Source organism: Ciconia boyciana, chromosome 1, assembly GCF_034638445.1.
Source record: "Ciconia boyciana chromosome 1, ASM3463844v1, whole genome shotgun sequence".
Taxonomy (NCBI): domain Eukaryota; kingdom Metazoa; phylum Chordata; class Aves; order Ciconiiformes; family Ciconiidae; genus Ciconia; species Ciconia boyciana.
The window spans coordinates 45,067,054-45,085,440 of NC_132934.1; the positions used below are offsets into that span (position 1 = coordinate 45,067,054).

An 18,387-nucleotide genomic window follows, 5' to 3' on the forward strand; every position below is an offset into this window, starting at 1 on the left:
AGACTGATCCAAACTATACAACCAAAAATAAATATGTTTAAATATTTTTCCTTCTGTATATATTTCCCTTCCCTTCCCTTCCCTTCCCTTCCCTTCCCTTCCCTTCCCTTCCCTTCCCTTCCCTTCCCTTCCCTTCCCTTTTCTTCCCTTCCCTTCCCATCGGGTTTGTGCCAATTAAGTCAATACAGATTTTGTCATTGCTTTCTCACAGAATTTAATTTGTTGAAAAAACCCCAAACCCTCAAAAATCAACATAGAGAAGGTCTGTCTTCACAGTAAAATTTGAAACTATATTCACAAACAGTTGACAATTTTGCAGTGGAGAAATTAGGTATTTCAATATGATTCTGAAATGAGAAAGTACATAGAACAGAAGAATTAATTCATTCTTGTCAATTCTCCAACCAGTGTAAAGTGGAAGTAAAATATTCATTATATCTGTGTGGTACATACAGATTTATGTGTGTACTGCACATAAACTTAAACTATGTGCGGTACACACACATAGTTTTCATATCTGTGAGGAATGAGATAGTATTAATCTAGGTTGAAGACACTTCAAGATTTTATTCAAGCTGAAAACCAAATATGAAGTCAGTCTTCATAAAAAAATGAAAAAATCCCAATTTGAGCAAGTCCCAGTTTGAGACTGCTTATGAACCATTTCGAAGTCCGGTAGCAGTAGGCTGAATGTAGTTTTGATCTAACTGATTAGCTCTCTGGTGGCTCTGGATTATGTGATCATCTGAAATCTCCTTTAGACCCTGCATTTCTAACTTTTTTGTGTGTTATATAAAACTGAAATTTTTTTTTTGTGAAAAGCAGTTGTTTAAAAGGAGCCACTTAACAGCCAATATATAGATTTAAATCTCACTTTTAAGTTGTTTTCTGTGAAAATCTTACTATTAATATTTTTTTTCTTCTGTGGAAGCTCTCTCTCTTGTTTCCCTTGAATCTGCTGAAAGACCGAACTACTTTCTGTATGTACATGACAATGAAACCGTTGGGTTGGAACAGTGGCAGGCGAGTGCTTCCTTTCGGAGACAAGCCACCTTCTTCCACCACCAGGGCCTCTGGAGTCCAGGGCTCAGCGCCTTCGAACTGCACAGTAAAAAAGGCTTTTTCATCATTCTCATCTCATCTGGTGTTAAAGTGGCAAAGTACGATGATTCGGAAGAATTCAAACGTTTGAGTAGCTTTAGTATTGAAGGTAAGTTTTGCATAATCCTCAGGGATAAGTATGTTTTTTTCTGCTTGCCTTCAGAGCACTTGTCTTTCATCAGCAATAGTAACAAGTATTTTTTATCCTATTTTTAATTACTATTTTGTCTTTGTCTTCCATTCTGCCTCCAAATGCTATTATTTTCTAATTTTTGCAGATATGATGATCACTTTATCTTTTAACTACACTTTCATTGTTTCACTCTTTCAAAATGAATGTGGCATGTCACAAAAAGATGCATGTTAATGTCTTGTTAGTGAGCTATAGATATCTATTCTTTTAAATGAATGAGGTAACTGTATTGCTTCTGCAACCAACAGTACCTTCACTATGTGTAACTGATTTTTAAGATTTTTAAACAGAATATATTGTAAAAGTGAGTAGCTGTTTGTGTCTTTGAAGCATCAGTGTCTTTTAGCTTGATTGAATTTAAAATACCTGAAATTGAAAATTAACAAAATCTCACCTATTTGAAAGTTCTCAAGAATTTCTCTACTTGGTGTTCATTTTTTCATTTTTCTGGAAATCCCAATGTACATTATAGAAAAAACTATAAATTTATAGTTTATTGACTACACAATCAATAAATAATATCTTTTCCTTCTTTCTCAGAACTCAGTGCGTCTGTGCCTTATAGAAGGATGTGTGAATGGCGATATGAATCTTGTGCTAATCCTTGTGTTAAAACATGTAGTGATCCTGAAGGAATAGCATGTAAATTCCTTCCTCCGTAAGTAAAATTAAGCTTGTATTGCTACCACTTTTTTTTTTTGTAATATGCGTACCACATGCTTTCTGAAAATTACTGCAGCTGCAATATCCATTCGTTTTTACTCATCCAGATTTCAGTATCACTCTTGTGAGCAACTCTCACAAGTCACGTCAAAACATTTGTAACAAGCCTCTCGTTTCCCATGGTATATCCCATGATACATAATCCTGTTTACATGCCATCTTTCAATACAACAATAAGAGGGTTTGTATTTAGCCCAAGGGATTAGCTTCTGGTAGTGGTTAAGTAGAAATCTATTAAATTAAATGAAGGCTATTCCCTCCTATGGATTTATATTCACATCCTAAACCAGCATCCCACGATGCTATAAATGACTACATCTTTCTGGTGTTTGCATGACAGAGATCAAAAACTGTGGGAATAGTAAGGGGGGACTACGCCCTCTCCCGTAAGAGAAGGGAACTTTAGACTAAGAGATGGTCATTGGCATGTCGGGAGGGATTTCTCACGGCTGATGTTATCTTGGTACTTAGTCACAAGATTTCCTGTCTCCACGCATCCCCCCGGCATCTACGGAACCACAACAAACTAAAAGGAAAAATGCCTAAAAACTCAAGGCACAAAATCTGGTGGAAAAGAAATGATATTTTGAATTTCAGACTACGTCCCTAGGCATATGCAGTTTATGATTAGGAATATTACTAATATTACTGATTTTCTCTGTTGGTATTGTTGTCTTTTTCCATATGGACACACTGGTCGTTAATGTCATGACTTCCTTATTAAAAATCCCCCCAAAATGAAAAAATACGGGAATATATGGACTTGTCTGCACTCTCCTATGCTGAAAATGCACAAGAATGAGACTTTCTATGGAGTCAGTCTAAATATTTCAATGTCTCAAATGAACATACATGGGTAAAACAGCGGTCTTGTAGAGAAGTTCTTCATCCTATGGAAAACCTTTCTGCTTAGGGATCTGAACTTCTACCTGGTTGTGGGAGAGAATGGTCCAAAGCTATCATGTTCGTCAGCCTATGCAAAAGAATTGATTATTAACAATTTAGAAACAGAATTGTGCTGTTCAGTGTCTTTTTGACCTTAAAATGCCTCAAAATGCTGTGTTCACCATTACACTGAAAAGTTCTCAGAACTCTGATGGGGAAGACATTCAAATATTTCATTTTGCCTAAGTAAAATAGTTTAAAATTAATTTATATTTCTACTGTGGCTTTAGAATTAACTCTACAATATTTTAAAGGGTTGAAGGATGCTTGCCATACTGTCCCAAAAACATGATCCTTGATGAGGTCACACTTAAATGTGTTTATCCAGAAGACTGTAAGTATATTTTATTATATTGGCCTAATGTTATAAATCACTCTAGAGATCCCAGGAAAGTTTTTAATCAAATGTACATTGTCGGGTTTTTTTATTAAATGCTTTACCAGAACATCTTTCTGTTGAAGAATATCTCTCTGGGACATAGACTCTATTCCCAGTCATCCAAAATACATCTCCTACTTCCAAACAAGCCATATCTAAAGTTGAATTCTTTCATTTCTCTAATAGTGTGTTAAATTTAACCTTTCGTGATGGTGTCATACTCATCACAACTATATTTGAATATACTGCTAGTATATCATATGTGTATGAGAAAGATCCCAAATGGAAGAAATACTGCTGTGGCAAAAAGTTCAGACTTTTCAGTTGATGAGCCACCACTAATAAATTCAGTGCATTTATTTCATAACTTCTGGTGTGTGAAGATACCACATTATTTGCTTATTTTGGGGATACAGTATTCTTTCAACATAACAATTACATTTAATACTGTCTCATTTTATTTTACTAGTTTTGAATCAAATAATACATTATTCTTGATATTTGCTAGTACAAAGTTATCTCATATAGTATACTACCTTCCGAAGATATATTTATTCCAAATATTTTATTATTTTGGATTTATTGAATTTTCCATGGAATTACCTTGTTGCTTCAAAACCGCTCTGCAAAATCAAGGTTTTCACTAATAATAAAAAATTAGCTACTTCATTTGCAAAGAAAATTAGAAAATTCCTTGAGTCAATTGAGTTCCTCAAAGTCATCAGGTAACCTGGAACCATTGGCAAGTTATCTTCTCAGAAAAATGATGCTCTGATTTGCTAATATTTAAATGGGACATGAGTAGAGATAGATGTTGCTATTTTGCTTTACCAGTAATCCATAAAAGACAATGAAACATGCATTTTTCCTTTTAGGCATACCTGTGACACCTACAGAATCAGCAATTGGAACAAAACCTTCATTGTTAATCTCTCTCACGGGTGCTACCACACAGAGATTTCCTCAGACACCTCCTTTATTTGTTACTTCAGGGACTGAGGCAACTCATACTGGTGTGACAGACAAAATAACCATGAAGGCAAACACAACTTTAAGGGGAATGAATATGTCGGGACCGTCCATTACAGACTTTTATTCATTGGAAGCATCTAATGCAGCCACCTATTCAACATTTTCATTACCAAGTACAGTGGAGCCTTCTGATGTACTTCACAGCACAGCCAGCCCTACTGTCCTTTCCAAACTCACCTCTTCAACAGATTTTCCAATGGCTCTTCAAGCCTCAGCAGTCACATCACGTACTGTCAGTTCTACTGCATCTATAACTTTACCCATTACAATAGCAACTCCAACAACCCTGCTCAATGCAAGTCCTATTCCAACACATTATGCGTTACTAACACCCACTTCCCTAGTGGTAGTTCCCTTTCCACTTGAAACATCAACCACTCAGCTAGAAACTGTTCCCCCTACCTCAGCATTAACAACTTTAACCTCCAAGCCATCTTTTGTCACTTCTGAGCTGCCTGCAGGGATTGGGAAGAGTGGGAGTCCTTCAGTAAGTCATTCTAAGGGAGCAGCAGTATCCTCTGAAGTGTCTTTGTCTGCTTTGCTGGCTGGCAGAGCAACTTTCACAAGACCTGTATTTCTTCTAGGTTCACGGTTGACACTAAGCACATCTGCTTCTCCTATATCTACTTTGTCGGTTAGAACTAGGTCTGGCATTGGTCAAACTGCAGTTCACCCAACACCCATTTCTGCACTGACTTCAACTGCTCCTCAAATTCCTATGACTACTAGATTTGCTAGCTTTGAGACAAGTTTTCCTCAATTAATCACAGTTTCAGATTTTGAAACAGCAAAACCCTTGTCTAAAACTTCTCTGTTGTTATTAAATGCAAGTCCTTTAGCTAGGTTTTCTCCAAAGCCATTTTTATCTTCAGTGGAAATTTCAGTGACTGTTCCCAAGCAGACATCTCCATTAATAAAAGGCAGTTTTTCTGCTGCTTTGCCCATAATGACTGTATCTTCACCTCAAGTAATTTCTCAAATCCCTATAAACACTTCTTCAAGTCCTTCTGTAACACAGACAGTATCTATACCAGTGCATTCTCTGATTACCTCCCTGAAGCCCAAAGCTATGGTAGATGTCACTGTTGCCTCCAAAAGTCTTTATAAAGTGTCTTCTGCTGCTTCCACTCTTCTAATCAATCCAACAGTCTCTGATATGTCTATAGCAAGTAAAGCCTCAACAGAAAATAAATACATAATGCACACTGATTACTTTTTAGTGTCATCCATTTCTAAAAAGCCAATGAAATCCATTATGTCTACAGTCTTCCCTCTTAGGCCATTGGTATTACCTCTGAACACTACATTAATAACCACTTCAGAAATTACAGAGTACCCAAGCAGTTCACATACAGAATTGAAAACTGACCCTGTGGCACAAAGTTCAGGCAGTTTCATTCCTAAAGATCCTTCTCTTACAAGGTCATCGTCTTTATTTACAATCTTGTTATCAACATCGGTACCATCTTGTGTGACATCTCATACTACAAGTGCTTCACTGATTCCCATAGTCAGTAGGACATCATTGTTAACACAAAATATAACTGCTACCCAAAAATCAGTTTCATCTCTAGATACACAAGGAACCTTCAGAAGTCCAGTTATAGACCTTGCAACTTCTGTAGATTTTTCTACATTCACCTTAAACATAAGCCCTTCTACCAGCCTTTCAGCAGCTAAAACACTAAAAACATCCACTGTAATGCCCTCTTTACTAATGCCTACAACTCCTGAAGCCACTTTAGCAAGCCAGTCCAGTAGGGTCTCTATGTCTTCACCTCCTCCTAAGACCACTCATATCTCTACTGTTTCTCTAGGAAAACAGAGTTCTTCAGTAAGTTCTTCAGAAGAAGATGGAACAACATCAGCCATATCAGCTGGAGTCATCACTCAATCCACTACACCAATGATCACGAACACAACAGTGAATGCTACATCTTTAAAAGCACCTTATATTTTTGAAAAAATACCACCTAGCTCTTCAGCCAGTTTATTAGTTGCTTCTGGCACTACTGTAGCCTCTAGGATTACTACAAAAACCACTGATTCTCTTGTTGCTGATTTGGAGTTTTATATGGCTTCAGCTTCAGTTCCTACCACCATAGAAACACCCATGCATGTGTCAGACAAATCTTTATTTACATCTGCAGTGACTCAAGCTTCACAGAGCAGTAAAGAAACTCCAAAAATGATGATCATTAAAACAACTGGTACTACAATTCCATTATCACAGACAAAGAGTACCTCATTTACAGCTTCAGAAGTTAAATACGCAACCTCATTTGAAAGAACTGTGGATATTTTAGAAAGTGGTCAGACTTCACATGAGCAAAGAAATGTTACCAAGACAAAGTCAACCACAACTGAGAAATCTTCCCTGCCTCATTTGACAGTATCTGCAGTTCAGAGTTCACCTTTTTCAAGAAATACAACCTCAGTAAAAAATCTCTCTCTTTCTGGAGTCCCGGATATAACAACATCAGATTGGTCCAAAATCCCAACACAGAAAACCATGAAACCTTATTTCAGTTTAACAGAGCCCACAGAACTGCAGACCAGAACTATAATAGATTTATCTCATTCTAGAGGTGGAATGGCTCTGCCTTCCTCTTCAGAGCCTGTGGAAACACAAACTTCTCTGGCAGGCACAGAAACAATGACAGCTATAGCTGACAAGGCTTCCTTTGGTACAATGATGTATTCACTGATGTCTACATCTGCCAAATGTGTGGTATGATCAGTTTTACTTGCCCCTATGTGTTAAAATATATATTGCTTCCCAGTCCATTTTGTTATGCTATATATACAATACCATAGATTTTAAATATCTCCTATTTTTGTTCTTATTCATATATTTTAAAATACTCCATTATTCTTAGAGGATTGTTGTATCGCTGCTCTTATACTGTCCTGGTATATTCTGCAACTTGGATATGTTGCTCTGGAAAAAAATGGCTTTTAAAGCTATGTGCTGATTCTAGATAGTGAAATACATTTCCGAGGTGCAGAAAAAGCTATAATCCATGGAATTTTGGGGTTTCTGCATAGTTTCACCCAGTCTTTCTTTTTTTCCATTTGTTTCTTTGTCATAGGGTTTAAAATGATGGGAGTGCATGATCTGGTATTTCTTAAAATGCTTCAGATTATTACTGAATGTAATATGTAGTCTCAGTGCATAATGCTTTACATAGAGTATCCCACCAAAGCTAGATGGAGCAGGAAGGGTGTGGGTGAATGGATGTGCAGCACTGTCACCTGTTACAACCACACAAAAGCAATTCATTCTAAAATTACTGATGAGGGGTCACGTAAATACGCTTATTCTGTCTCAGAGCAGGGTGATGAACAAGTGATCGCATGGACTTCATAAGGGCAATGAATGTAAAGTTGATTCTGGTTGTTTTTTCCTTATATGACAGCCAAGATACCTTGAACCTGTTGACAAATGTAGCCAGTATGTATGTGTTAATACGGGCTGGATGTTATACAATCTTTCAAGGAACTGCCCTAAGGATGTGCAGAAGCCGGACTGTGGTTTTCGAGGAATGCCAGTTCAAGTTAACACTGATAGTTGTTGCCCAGAATGGGAATGTCCCTGTAAGTCACTGTTTTATTTTTAAATACAACACAGAGCCTTGATCTGTACATTTCAAGTAATAAATTAAGGGTTTATTACAGTGGGAATATGAGGTTGAATACTGGAATGAATTTAAAAGAGCTGTTCATCAGCAAAACAGAATGAAATATACTGAATGCCTTGGTATCTTTGAATTAACATTCAAGAGAGTAAAAGTATTTTGTTTTGAATGAAAACATTGAAATGAAGTCTGCAACATGAGCATCAGTATTTTCCATCTGAGACTTTTCAGAATTTCTATCAGTACAAATGTTGAGATTTCAATATTTTGTGAAGAAAACAAATTAAATACAGGCATTTTCTGAAAGACAGAACCCCCAAATTTCAGTTAGCCTTAACTGCAGTTTTTACTCATACTTAGTAAGTGCAGAAACTGGCAGATGACTGTCTGCCAAGGAAACAAAAAGGCCAAAGAGAAGTCATATTAAAAACCTTGCAGCATTACTGAAACCAATATTGTACTTTTAAATATTTGTCTCAAGGTAGGACAGATCAGTCTCTTGTTATCAGTATCTCAAAAATATGTATATTTTAATCATATATTTTATGTCACAATGTACAGATTCATTGACCTTACCTGTAAAACATTGACTTAAGTGAAAATTGTCACCAATTTAAACTTTCTCCCCTACCTTGGGCACATAGCAATAGGTTAAGGTTTTTCCACTGAGTAATGTAAGATATTTGGTTCCGCTTATGGCTCAGTATGCTGTCCGCAGAACAAGGTCATCAATATACATATGAGCATATATATGAAAGCAAATATTGCTAAAAGCGAAAGTTTTTAGAAATGCCCTGTATTCGGTTTTATGGTAACCTCATTAAATGACAGTTCTTTTTCAGGTCAATGTTCTGTACTGTCTGAACTGAGTGTTATTACATTTGATGGAAACAACATAGCCCTCTGTAATATGGCTTCCTACATTTTAGTCAAGTTACCAGGAGAAATTATTGTTGCTCATATTGAAAAATGTCCTGCTAATCAGGTAAGATTCTTGCATTTCTGCAATACATGTAATAGGTTCTGCAATTTTTATGTTATAGGTATGAAATTCTGCAAAAATGTATCACTTAAAACTTTCAGATAAAAGCCATACCCACTGAAAAATGGCAAGTTATTTAATTTTCAAGGAGCATGCTTAATCATGCTGTCTAGATAAAAGAATTTTATCTCAGGTTAAATAGTAATTGTTGTATTATGTTACAAGGAAATTCAAATGTAGGTTCCTTTTAAATTATCAGGGGTGGCATAACTTCTGAATCTGTGTGTCTCCTTTCAGGCTCTCCACCCACAAATCTTCCTGAGGCCTTGAATTTATACTCTACAATATGGTCAAAATGCTAAAATATTTTAAATAGTCACAAAAATCTTTTGTAGTTATTTTAGGAAGGTATTAATGAGTTTGGGATTAGTGTGATGAGTTGTTCTTTGTAGTTGTCTAACTCTCTGCATTGCCTACAGAGGGGATCCTGCCACTTTATTTTTAGACTGCCAGCTTAGGTCAGGTCAGTCTCACCCTTAGAGTCTATACATACATTTCCTTTGCATTGTCCATAGTCTGAATTTATGCAGCCCTTGAAAAACTGGCTTGTATTTCCATCTTTGGTTTGTGGATAAACAAGTTCCTCATGAGGAACTTCATCATGCTTCTTTCCTTCCCATCCCTATTTGGTCTCTTATCTACTCTCACTGGGCAACTGTACAGTTGATTTTTAAGTCCCGAGTCTTACACTGGTTTAGACGATTTCTTTTAAATTGCTCTCTTCACTGTTTCTTGGTTGCAGTCTAAAGGTGTGAACACAGCTCACATAGGCAGGTGAGCTTTAGAAGTCTGTCGCTGTAATCCTTTAAGAAATATTTTTTCAAAGGGCTTTGCAGCATATGCTGAATCTCGTGATGCTGGTAATGAGTTGCTCTCAATGTTAAAGCTGTTTACTTAAAAGCCAGCTGAGGTATGGTATATATGAGCTGCAATCTTGTGCAGAAAGATGGCTCGTTAGTATAGCAGTTTTATCAAAGTTAGGGCAGGGGATTTTATTGGTACAACCATTGTATTTCTATGTATTTTTACTTCAACTTGTTCAGGTAATTGTGTTCTCTTTTCTGTATAATTTTCCACATAAACCCCTTTGATTTAAATCTTTAACAAGTAAATCAAGTTTCTAAAAATAGTTCATAGAAAGATGTACTACATTAGCTGGGAAATGTGTATTTTTTATTATTTGTAAGGAATATATTAAATTAGTTTAATTATGAAGCTGACTGTAGAATAACTTCAAACGCAAAGAAAACAGTCAACTTATTTTTGCCAAATAAGAATGCTGCTGGTTATCGTTGCACTTCTAATCTATTTTTTAATGTTTTCCAGAGTGCAAATTCAATAAGAAAACTAGTGAGTACCTTTTTCTTTTACTAATTATAAAATACATTAATACTACACATATTGAAAAAATTCCCTATAGCACTGGTACAGAATTAGAAAAACAACAGTAACTAAACTTGTTTGTCGCTTTTCTTTCAAGGTTCCTCCTGCAAGCACTTCAGGGCTCTGTTTTAAGAAATTAAATGTAACAACCCGCACATATAAATTACTTATCAATCGTTTAGCAAGAAAAGTAAGTATATATCACCAGTATATAGCATGTGTACACTTAAAAGATAGCTGGAGAGCTATTCTGTTGTAGAATGCAATAAATCAGGTTTATAGTGAATGAACTACAGGATTAGGATTACTCTCGTGGTTCAGGTTCCCAGTGATTCATGGTGTGCTAGAAACAAAAAAATATACATTTCTGATACCATGTTTCACTTATATGTCATTTATCCAAAATGACACTTCAAGGTTCATTTGAGATTTTAAAGGAGCTGCAAAAAATTATATTTGAGACTATATTTCCAGATAACCTAGAACCAAACAGAAATGTTCCAAGAAATGATAAATACTTAAGCTGCCTTTCCTGCTAGTCAATAACAGGTCAGAACAGATAACTTTGGCTAACTGGGATGAGGTTTTTTTGTTGTTTTATCATATGATATGTGATAAATAAGATTTATTGCTTCCTTAATTAGAAAAGATTTCTGTATCATTATTTTTTCTCATGCCTACTTCATTTGCAGTTATAGGAAATGGCACTGATGGGACGCTCTGTGATTTAAGCACTGTGACTGTTACTGTATGTAGCAGGGTCTGTAAAAAATATCTTTTGCTATAAGGTGTAAAGACAGAAAAAATACATCTTTGCAATCTGTTTTTGTCCCTAAAATGTATTTGGTTTATTTTAGGTAGTAGTGGATTCTGTAATTCAATCATTACCATTTTCAAAAGAAGGACTGAGTATTCAGGATACTGGTGCAATGTATGTCGTTAATACCCCAGCTGGTATTAGCATCAAGTGGGCTCACGTTACAGGCATCATAGATATACAGTATGGATTACACTCTAACACATCGATGAAGACAGAAGGACTTTGTGGTGAGGCTATGGTGGCAATTTTTTTCTTATTTAATAATTTCCCATTTAAAATTTACACCTCCCTTTTGTGTCTGTGACGTGCAGTCCCTATAGCTCTCCTTGTGATCCCCATTAACTACACTGACAATCCTATTTGAGGTGGGCTTGTGAAATTCTATTAATTAATAATAATAAATCAGTGATTCTGTTCCAAAGCACTGCTTGCTAATAAAGTACTTTGCAGAGCAAGTAATGATCAGTACATTGCATCTAATTAACTTTTAAAAAATGTACTCATCTCTGCCTGTGTTTAAGAATATTGTTGAAGTCAAGTAAAGAAAAGGGGAAGATCTTCAATGGAGAAGTGGCTGCTGAAGAAGTTCAGGTAGTGAGAGTATATTTCAGTGATTATGGGAGAAAAGAATAACTGTCAGATGTTAGCAGTGGTAGCTTATTGCTATGCAAATGCTGATAAAAGTTGTATCTTGGGAAGGGTCCAAGTCTCCTGAGGACAGTGAATCCAAATTCAGACCTCTTATGGTTGGATCTAGGGTCCAAAACCTTAAGTGCTGAGGTGTCTCAGACTTAAGTTACAATGATAGTAAATTTAGCATGTTTCAGGCTTCCCTGATAGCCTTTTTATAACTCTGCCAGTATGAATTATATGGAAAAGTGTAAGCAGGTATTTTAGAGTTACTTTAATTCTATCATAAATGTTCATTTTCTGGTGCATTGTAATTTTACAGAATCTACCCTATATGGAACAGGAAAATGAACTTTTTATAATCTTTTAAACTGCTTTTACTTTTAAAAGAGAACAAAACAATTCAGATGTGGTTTAAATATACATATAAACAAATTAAGTGTTTAAAATCAATTGCTATATTCTGCTTGAACAAAAGGAAAGTTCTCCTAGATCTAGTGAGAGAAGGCGAATGCTGGCCCTGGCACATACTGCATCTTTTCCCAGTATCATGCCATCTTCTCTATGCACGCTGAAAAAGACTGGGATGAGATGAAGGCAAATGTAGGAAGGATTGTAGAATAGTTACTCTTTGTGCCATAAAAAGACACAAAGAGGAAGACTATGCAGACAAATTCAGCCTCTGCTGTAAAGTGTTGCTCTACCTGATATTTTGCAATAAAGTCTGAAGCCTCCTTTAGTGCTTCTTTCCTATTCTCTGCCATTTGTTCCTGTCTGGGATTCTCCTATCCTCTCCCTCTCATACTGAAAAAAGCATGGGACTATGTGGTAAATTGGCTTTATTTTTAAAGGTGTATTGATCTTGCAGTTCTGTAGTATGGCCCTACAAATTCCAATGCCAGCACAGTTTGTGGGATGGCATTAGGCAGCAGCAAGAAGCAGAAGTGTTAAGAATACTGGGAAGTGGTGCTACTGTCAAATGCTTCTTATCATGCAAATACCATCTTCTGTGTTTCTCCATGCTGTCTGAGAGAATAACAGCCTGTCACGCCAGGCTAGCCCAGTTCTAACAAGGGACCCTGGAGAGTATCAGGATGCAGGGCTGGAAGCATGAAGGCAAGGACTTAGGGTGTGGTTAGCAATGCAGAAGGAAAGTGAAAAAAGGATATAGGAACTTTGTCTGATCAGTCCCTGGGATGTAAAACACTATTATGAACATTAAAATTCCGGCATTAATGACTTGTTATGTGCTTATAGGAAGTGTATGTTTTCATTGATGAATTAACTAACTGAAAACATACAATAATGAATTCAGGTAGCCAATGGATGTCAGGGGTTTGAGGGGGGGGCATTTTTTTCAGTTGTTTTGTATTAATAAATTGAGTAAGAAAAATATTTTCTCTAGAGAAAGCAATTAGTTCATCAAAAGATTCCTTTCATAGCTTCTTGCATTTAGAATATTCAATTAAGTTTCAATATAGTGCCAAGTCATCAGTGATGTGCAGTTACTTTGAAAGCTGTCGACATTTACTCCCATGGAGCTGATTGCTATTCAGTAGAATGAGATCAGAATCTGGTGCCCTGTCAGTGAATGTGCTACACTCAACAGCACATTTCGGTAGCAGTTTTTCTCAAAAGTTAATTCATTGTCGGGAAAAGTATCATTACTTGTATTATATGATCTGCTTGTTTTGCTAAGCCATTGAGCTGACAACTAAAATCACAAGTAGAAAGTTGGAACTATAGTGGACATGTAGCTGCTTTCATTTATACATTCAGATGACTAAGTCTCACAGGTGAGCCTGATGCAATGTTAATCTTACCTTATCAAGTGCACTTTTCTTTCCCAAAGGAAGTAATACTGCATGTTTGTTTGTGCTTTGAATATGATGCTCTGTCTCCAGGGGTGTGTAATGGAGACCCTACTGATGACCTGAAAATGCAAAACAGGACCATAATTACAAATATGGAGGAAATGGAAGTGTTCATTAAGAGTTGGGAAATTGAGAAATCACTTGATGTAACAACCAGGAGGCCAGTAAGAAACTGTACTGAAGATAACTGCACATACTGTATGGAATTGTTAAACAGAAGCACTTTTGTCCCTTGTCACAAGAAAGTGAGTAATAAGATCAGAGAAATTCCAGATGTAAATTAAATAAAAGATGTATAGTTAAGAAAAGAGTGAGAGAGATATACACATTTTTTATGTTTTGCTTATTTTCATGAGTTGACAACTGGATGGGTGGCTTTAATACCTCTGTCATGTTGACTTTAATACTTTTGTCATGTTGGCTTTAATACCTTTGTCATGTTGTCCATTGTAAACACACATCTATATGGATCCCTGTTCTATTATGCTGTTTCTTAAATTATTTAGTAGGCAAAGCACAAAGGAGAGACACAAGATCATCATCTCAACACAAATGCATTCCACAAGAGTTATTTTTAATAAATGCTTGACATGGGTCACTAGAACGGAAAGCCTCATGCTTCTGCTGCATACACCAGCAACACTTTTTTTGACTGTTATTGGACGAAAGAAATTTCCAGTTAAACAAATTTTGACATAGTCACTATTACGTTGACAATTTGGTAGCATTTCTTATGGAAATCATTATCATTTTTTTCTGGACACTGTACTTTCTAACAGGAATATAGCTGTAGCATGCAGACTACCACTAGAGGTGGGTAGTGCAGCACAGCTGCTTCCCGGAACAGGCAATGAGGAAGCCCCAAATCTCTGAGGTGTGACTTACTTTTCCCATATAATTCAAAATAAAAAGGATTAATTACTCAAATGGCCCTTTCTTTCTTAGAGATATATGTGTCCAGATTCCTGATTCACTTCTTGCTGTTCTGCTTTTCCACTCTCGGTTTGCGTTGTGTTACTCTTCAGTTTTTATCACAGACAAATGCTGTTAAAGGTATTGCAGGCAGCTGAGCCCCTTCCTTCAAACTCCCCAGACCTTTCCTCACTTTGGAGGACTTCTGAAAGGAAGGGTTTAAAGATATTTTTTTTTAAAAAAAGATTAATAGATATTTGCCACAGAAATTTAATGGGAGGGAGCAGTGGTAAGCAGTTTGGAATCAAGAAGGGAGAGTAGCACCAGTGGGGAGCAGGATGCTTTTCATAATTGTTTTAACATATCTTATTTAAAAATAATAAAAGGGAATCGCATCTTTTCCTGGTTTTAAGATGCATCTTTTCCTGGTTTTAAGATCTTTTTTTAAGATGCAATCACATCTTTTCCTGGTTTATAGCAAAACTCTGACATAGCATCAAAATTGCCAAGCGCTTGGTTCACCCATTATGAAATTTTTCTTTCGTATTCATGATGGTGGCAGAGCCAGAGTGGATGGAGTGTATTGTGCGCTTCACAGGCGTGAAGCAACTGGACAAGGATAGGTAACAGAGTCATCAGTGTAATGAACTTTATGGCAGAAGTGAGTTGAAACCACAGGGAGAGCTGGGCTGCAGCCCAGTAGTGAACCAGCAGAATGAAACAAAATCTGACTTTTTCCACCTTGTTATAAGCTTATGCAAATAAAAACAACAGAAATAAGAGAGGTTGCACCACCTGCACTTAGACCCAGTAACATAGGCGATCGGGTCCTATAGACACAGAAACAGAGCACTCAGTAATAATTTGTTGACAGCAGGATTTTATGGAAGCTATAGCAGCAATGTTTGGCTGAGATTGTTGACTTTTAGCTGACAGGGCTATACTGCAAAAGTTCTTGTAAGTAGTGTGACAGTCTCATTAGGACTGTGTTCTGTGCCTACTAATGAGCATAAAAAATTCTGGCAGTTTAAGTTTTGCAGAATGAGTGTTCTGAAAAAAATTATATTTATTCTCTGTGTGAATCACTACTTTGATTCTTTTCCCTTGCAGCTGTATTATTGCTTGTAATTAATGATTTATTTTAATTACAGAAAGCTCTTCTACTTGTTAATTCTCAGTTACAATATGTTCCTAGGTGTCACCACAGGAGTTTTGTGAGAAGATGTGGATCAACAGTACTTATTTTTGGAATTATGAGTGTGATGCACTTTCTGCATATGTGGCTTTATGCAACAGGCACAACATCTGCATTAAATGGAGGACATCTGATTACTGTTGTAAGCAGACAGCCATGTTCTATACCCCAATGCAGCTTTATACTGCTGCACTGTTTAGTGATGAGTTAAAAATATATTTCTTTCTATTTTTATTGTAAGTATCATCTCATTCTATCACAGCATTAGTAAATCAGGGTACAAGTTCTTAAGATGTATTGTTTTAGTCAAAGTGTCATGAATCAGTTTTAATCTTGAGTGAATGAGTTGCTTACCTAAAGTACTGTTAAAAATATAAATACATGCTTTCTATGATACACTCACTTGTTCTTACTACCTGTTTATCCAATAAAATGCTGAAAGAATAACAGCAGCACTCAATGTCCTATTTTTATGACTTGCAGCATTGAGTTGTCCCGAGGGCAAGGAATACCAGCCTTGTGTGCAACCCTGTGAAGCCAAGACGTGCTTGAATAAATGGTTCTATGAAGATTATCCCTGTTCCTATTTAAGGGAAGACTGTGTGTGTAAAAATGGCACTATTCTGCATAGAACAGACTCTGACCTCTGTATACCAGAAGAAAAATGTGGTAAGTGCAGCAGGACAGAGTGGTTTTGCAGATATGCTAACATTAACCACAGCTCCATGTAAGCAATGGTTGAAGTTCTGTGTCAGTCCTCAGTAAGTGTGAATCTGGTATGGCTCCCTTCAACAGAGCCTAGCTTTATCTCAAGCTACAGCAGTTTGTGCTTTCAGTTCACTTGGATTCAAGACCCTGTGCTGATGTACTTCTGTCGGGGAAAAATGATGGTCATTCTTCTGTAGCTCCCAGGCTTGCTTTCTGGGACTACTCAGGAAGAAATAGCATGGGCAGGTTCTTTCCCTTGCACTCAGTATTTATACTCAGTACATAGTGAAGCACTTATTCATCTGGGGGTTTTAAAGTCATCATCTTTTCTCGGATTCCCTTGATCATAATGCTCCACAGCGCCTTTATTTTATGCAATAATTTTATGCAATTCATAGTTGCTTGCAGGAAATTTGCGCTCTCTACTTGTTGAAGGGATATAATGTTTTCTCTCTCAGCATGTACAGATAACAAAGGACAACCCCGCTCTGCTGGGGAGATCTGGAATGGGTCCGTGAGAGGCTGTTGCATGTACAACTGTTTAGAAAATGGAAGCATTGTTGCTGTAGAACCTGAATGCAATGAGGATCCACCACCAGTCTGTGAAAGAGAAGGGGAAGTTATCGTCCATGTCATCGAAGAGAGAGCTTGCTGTCCAAAGAAAGTTTGTGGTATGTACCACACTTGTTTTCAGTAACAGAAGTATAAGTGCTTGACATTCGCTGGCAGACGACAGTCTTCAGACAGGGCTCAAGGTAACATTTTTCAGAAGTGATTTTTAAGTACTTGTGGCTGGTTGGGCCAGCAAAGCAGGTTTCTTTTCTTTGTAAGAACTGACTCACTGAAATAATTTGTTTTTCTTAGAAGTCCACTAGTGAAACAAAACTTCTGTTAAAAATTAATTTTTAAGCTCTTGGGTGGAATTTCAAAAGAAATTGATAAATACTCGATGACAGAAGTACCTTGGTAATTGGGGCAGTCATCAGAGCCTGTTCAGTGCTTTGGTGTCAAGAGCAGTATCCTCTGACCTACTGCTGTTTCCCAGAAGCAGTATTCTGTGAGCTGATCACTGAATAATAATATTCTGTCTAGCCATGGTTGTTAGAAAATGAAATAAGCTTATCGCTCCTAAACTGTTAAGCAAAAGATACTTATTTCTTCATAACATCTTCAAGGAAAACAAGAACAAATGGTCCAGCTGATATGGTGCTTTTGCTCATTAGTTAGATACCTGTAACCGACACCATATTGTCAATTTGTTTAGGGAATATTTTCACTGGGACATTTTAGCTGGCTTCAGCTGTAGGAAGCAGAGCAAGTAAATACCTGCTTTAAGAGGGATGTAACTGTGCTTGTACAGTGCCACACATGGAGCTATACCAGCCCTGGGTTGAGCTCAGAGGTCTACATGATGGTATGGAGTGCACTTTAAGCTGACTTGGGCTGCTCTTAGTTTGTGGATCTCTATACTAGATGGTATAAATATCTTGAGCTATAGGACTTGCACTTATATCTGTTCAAATATGTCAAAATTGGTTGTTTTTTATCCCACAGAATGTAACATGTCATTGTGTGACGCCATTATTCCAACATGCAAACCCAATGAAAAATTAGTGGTAGGCTACCACTCCCTGTCCTGCTGTCCACAGTACCGATGTGGTAAGGGAAATACAAAATCACAGCTACTGGGACATTTGCCACACTTGTATTATGCATTGTAAGAAAATTTGCCTTACAAGTTGTTTTGATTGTTAACAGAATGGGACATTGTAAATAGCACCAGGCTATGATGGTTTTTTTTCCACACTCTCC

The 18,387-nt window shown here is 36.8% G+C and overlaps 1 protein-coding gene across 1 annotated transcript in view; it reads left to right on the plus strand.

The window, feature by feature from the left end:
* The window catches only part of OTOGL (otogelin like), a 96,714-nt gene that overhangs the window by 63,450 nt on the left and 14,877 nt on the right, over positions 1-18,387 (plus strand). The window contains exons 34-48 of the mRNA XM_072851111.1: positions 932-1,210; positions 1,835-1,952; positions 3,217-3,296; positions 4,217-4,265; positions 4,674-4,764; positions 7,793-7,970; positions 8,854-8,996; positions 10,380-10,403; positions 10,534-10,626; positions 11,294-11,483; positions 13,791-14,005; positions 15,868-16,009; positions 16,351-16,536; positions 17,034-17,246; positions 18,130-18,234. Of these exons, the coding sequence (XP_072707212.1) occupies positions 932-1,210; positions 1,835-1,952; positions 3,217-3,296; positions 4,217-4,265; positions 4,674-4,764; positions 7,793-7,970; positions 8,854-8,996; positions 10,380-10,403; positions 10,534-10,626; positions 11,294-11,483; positions 13,791-14,005; positions 15,868-16,009; positions 16,351-16,536; positions 17,034-17,246; positions 18,130-18,234 (2,106 nt within the window). The remainder of the gene's footprint in view (positions 1-931; positions 1,211-1,834; positions 1,953-3,216; positions 3,297-4,216; positions 4,266-4,673; positions 4,765-7,792; positions 7,971-8,853; positions 8,997-10,379; positions 10,404-10,533; positions 10,627-11,293; positions 11,484-13,790; positions 14,006-15,867; positions 16,010-16,350; positions 16,537-17,033; positions 17,247-18,129; positions 18,235-18,387) is intronic.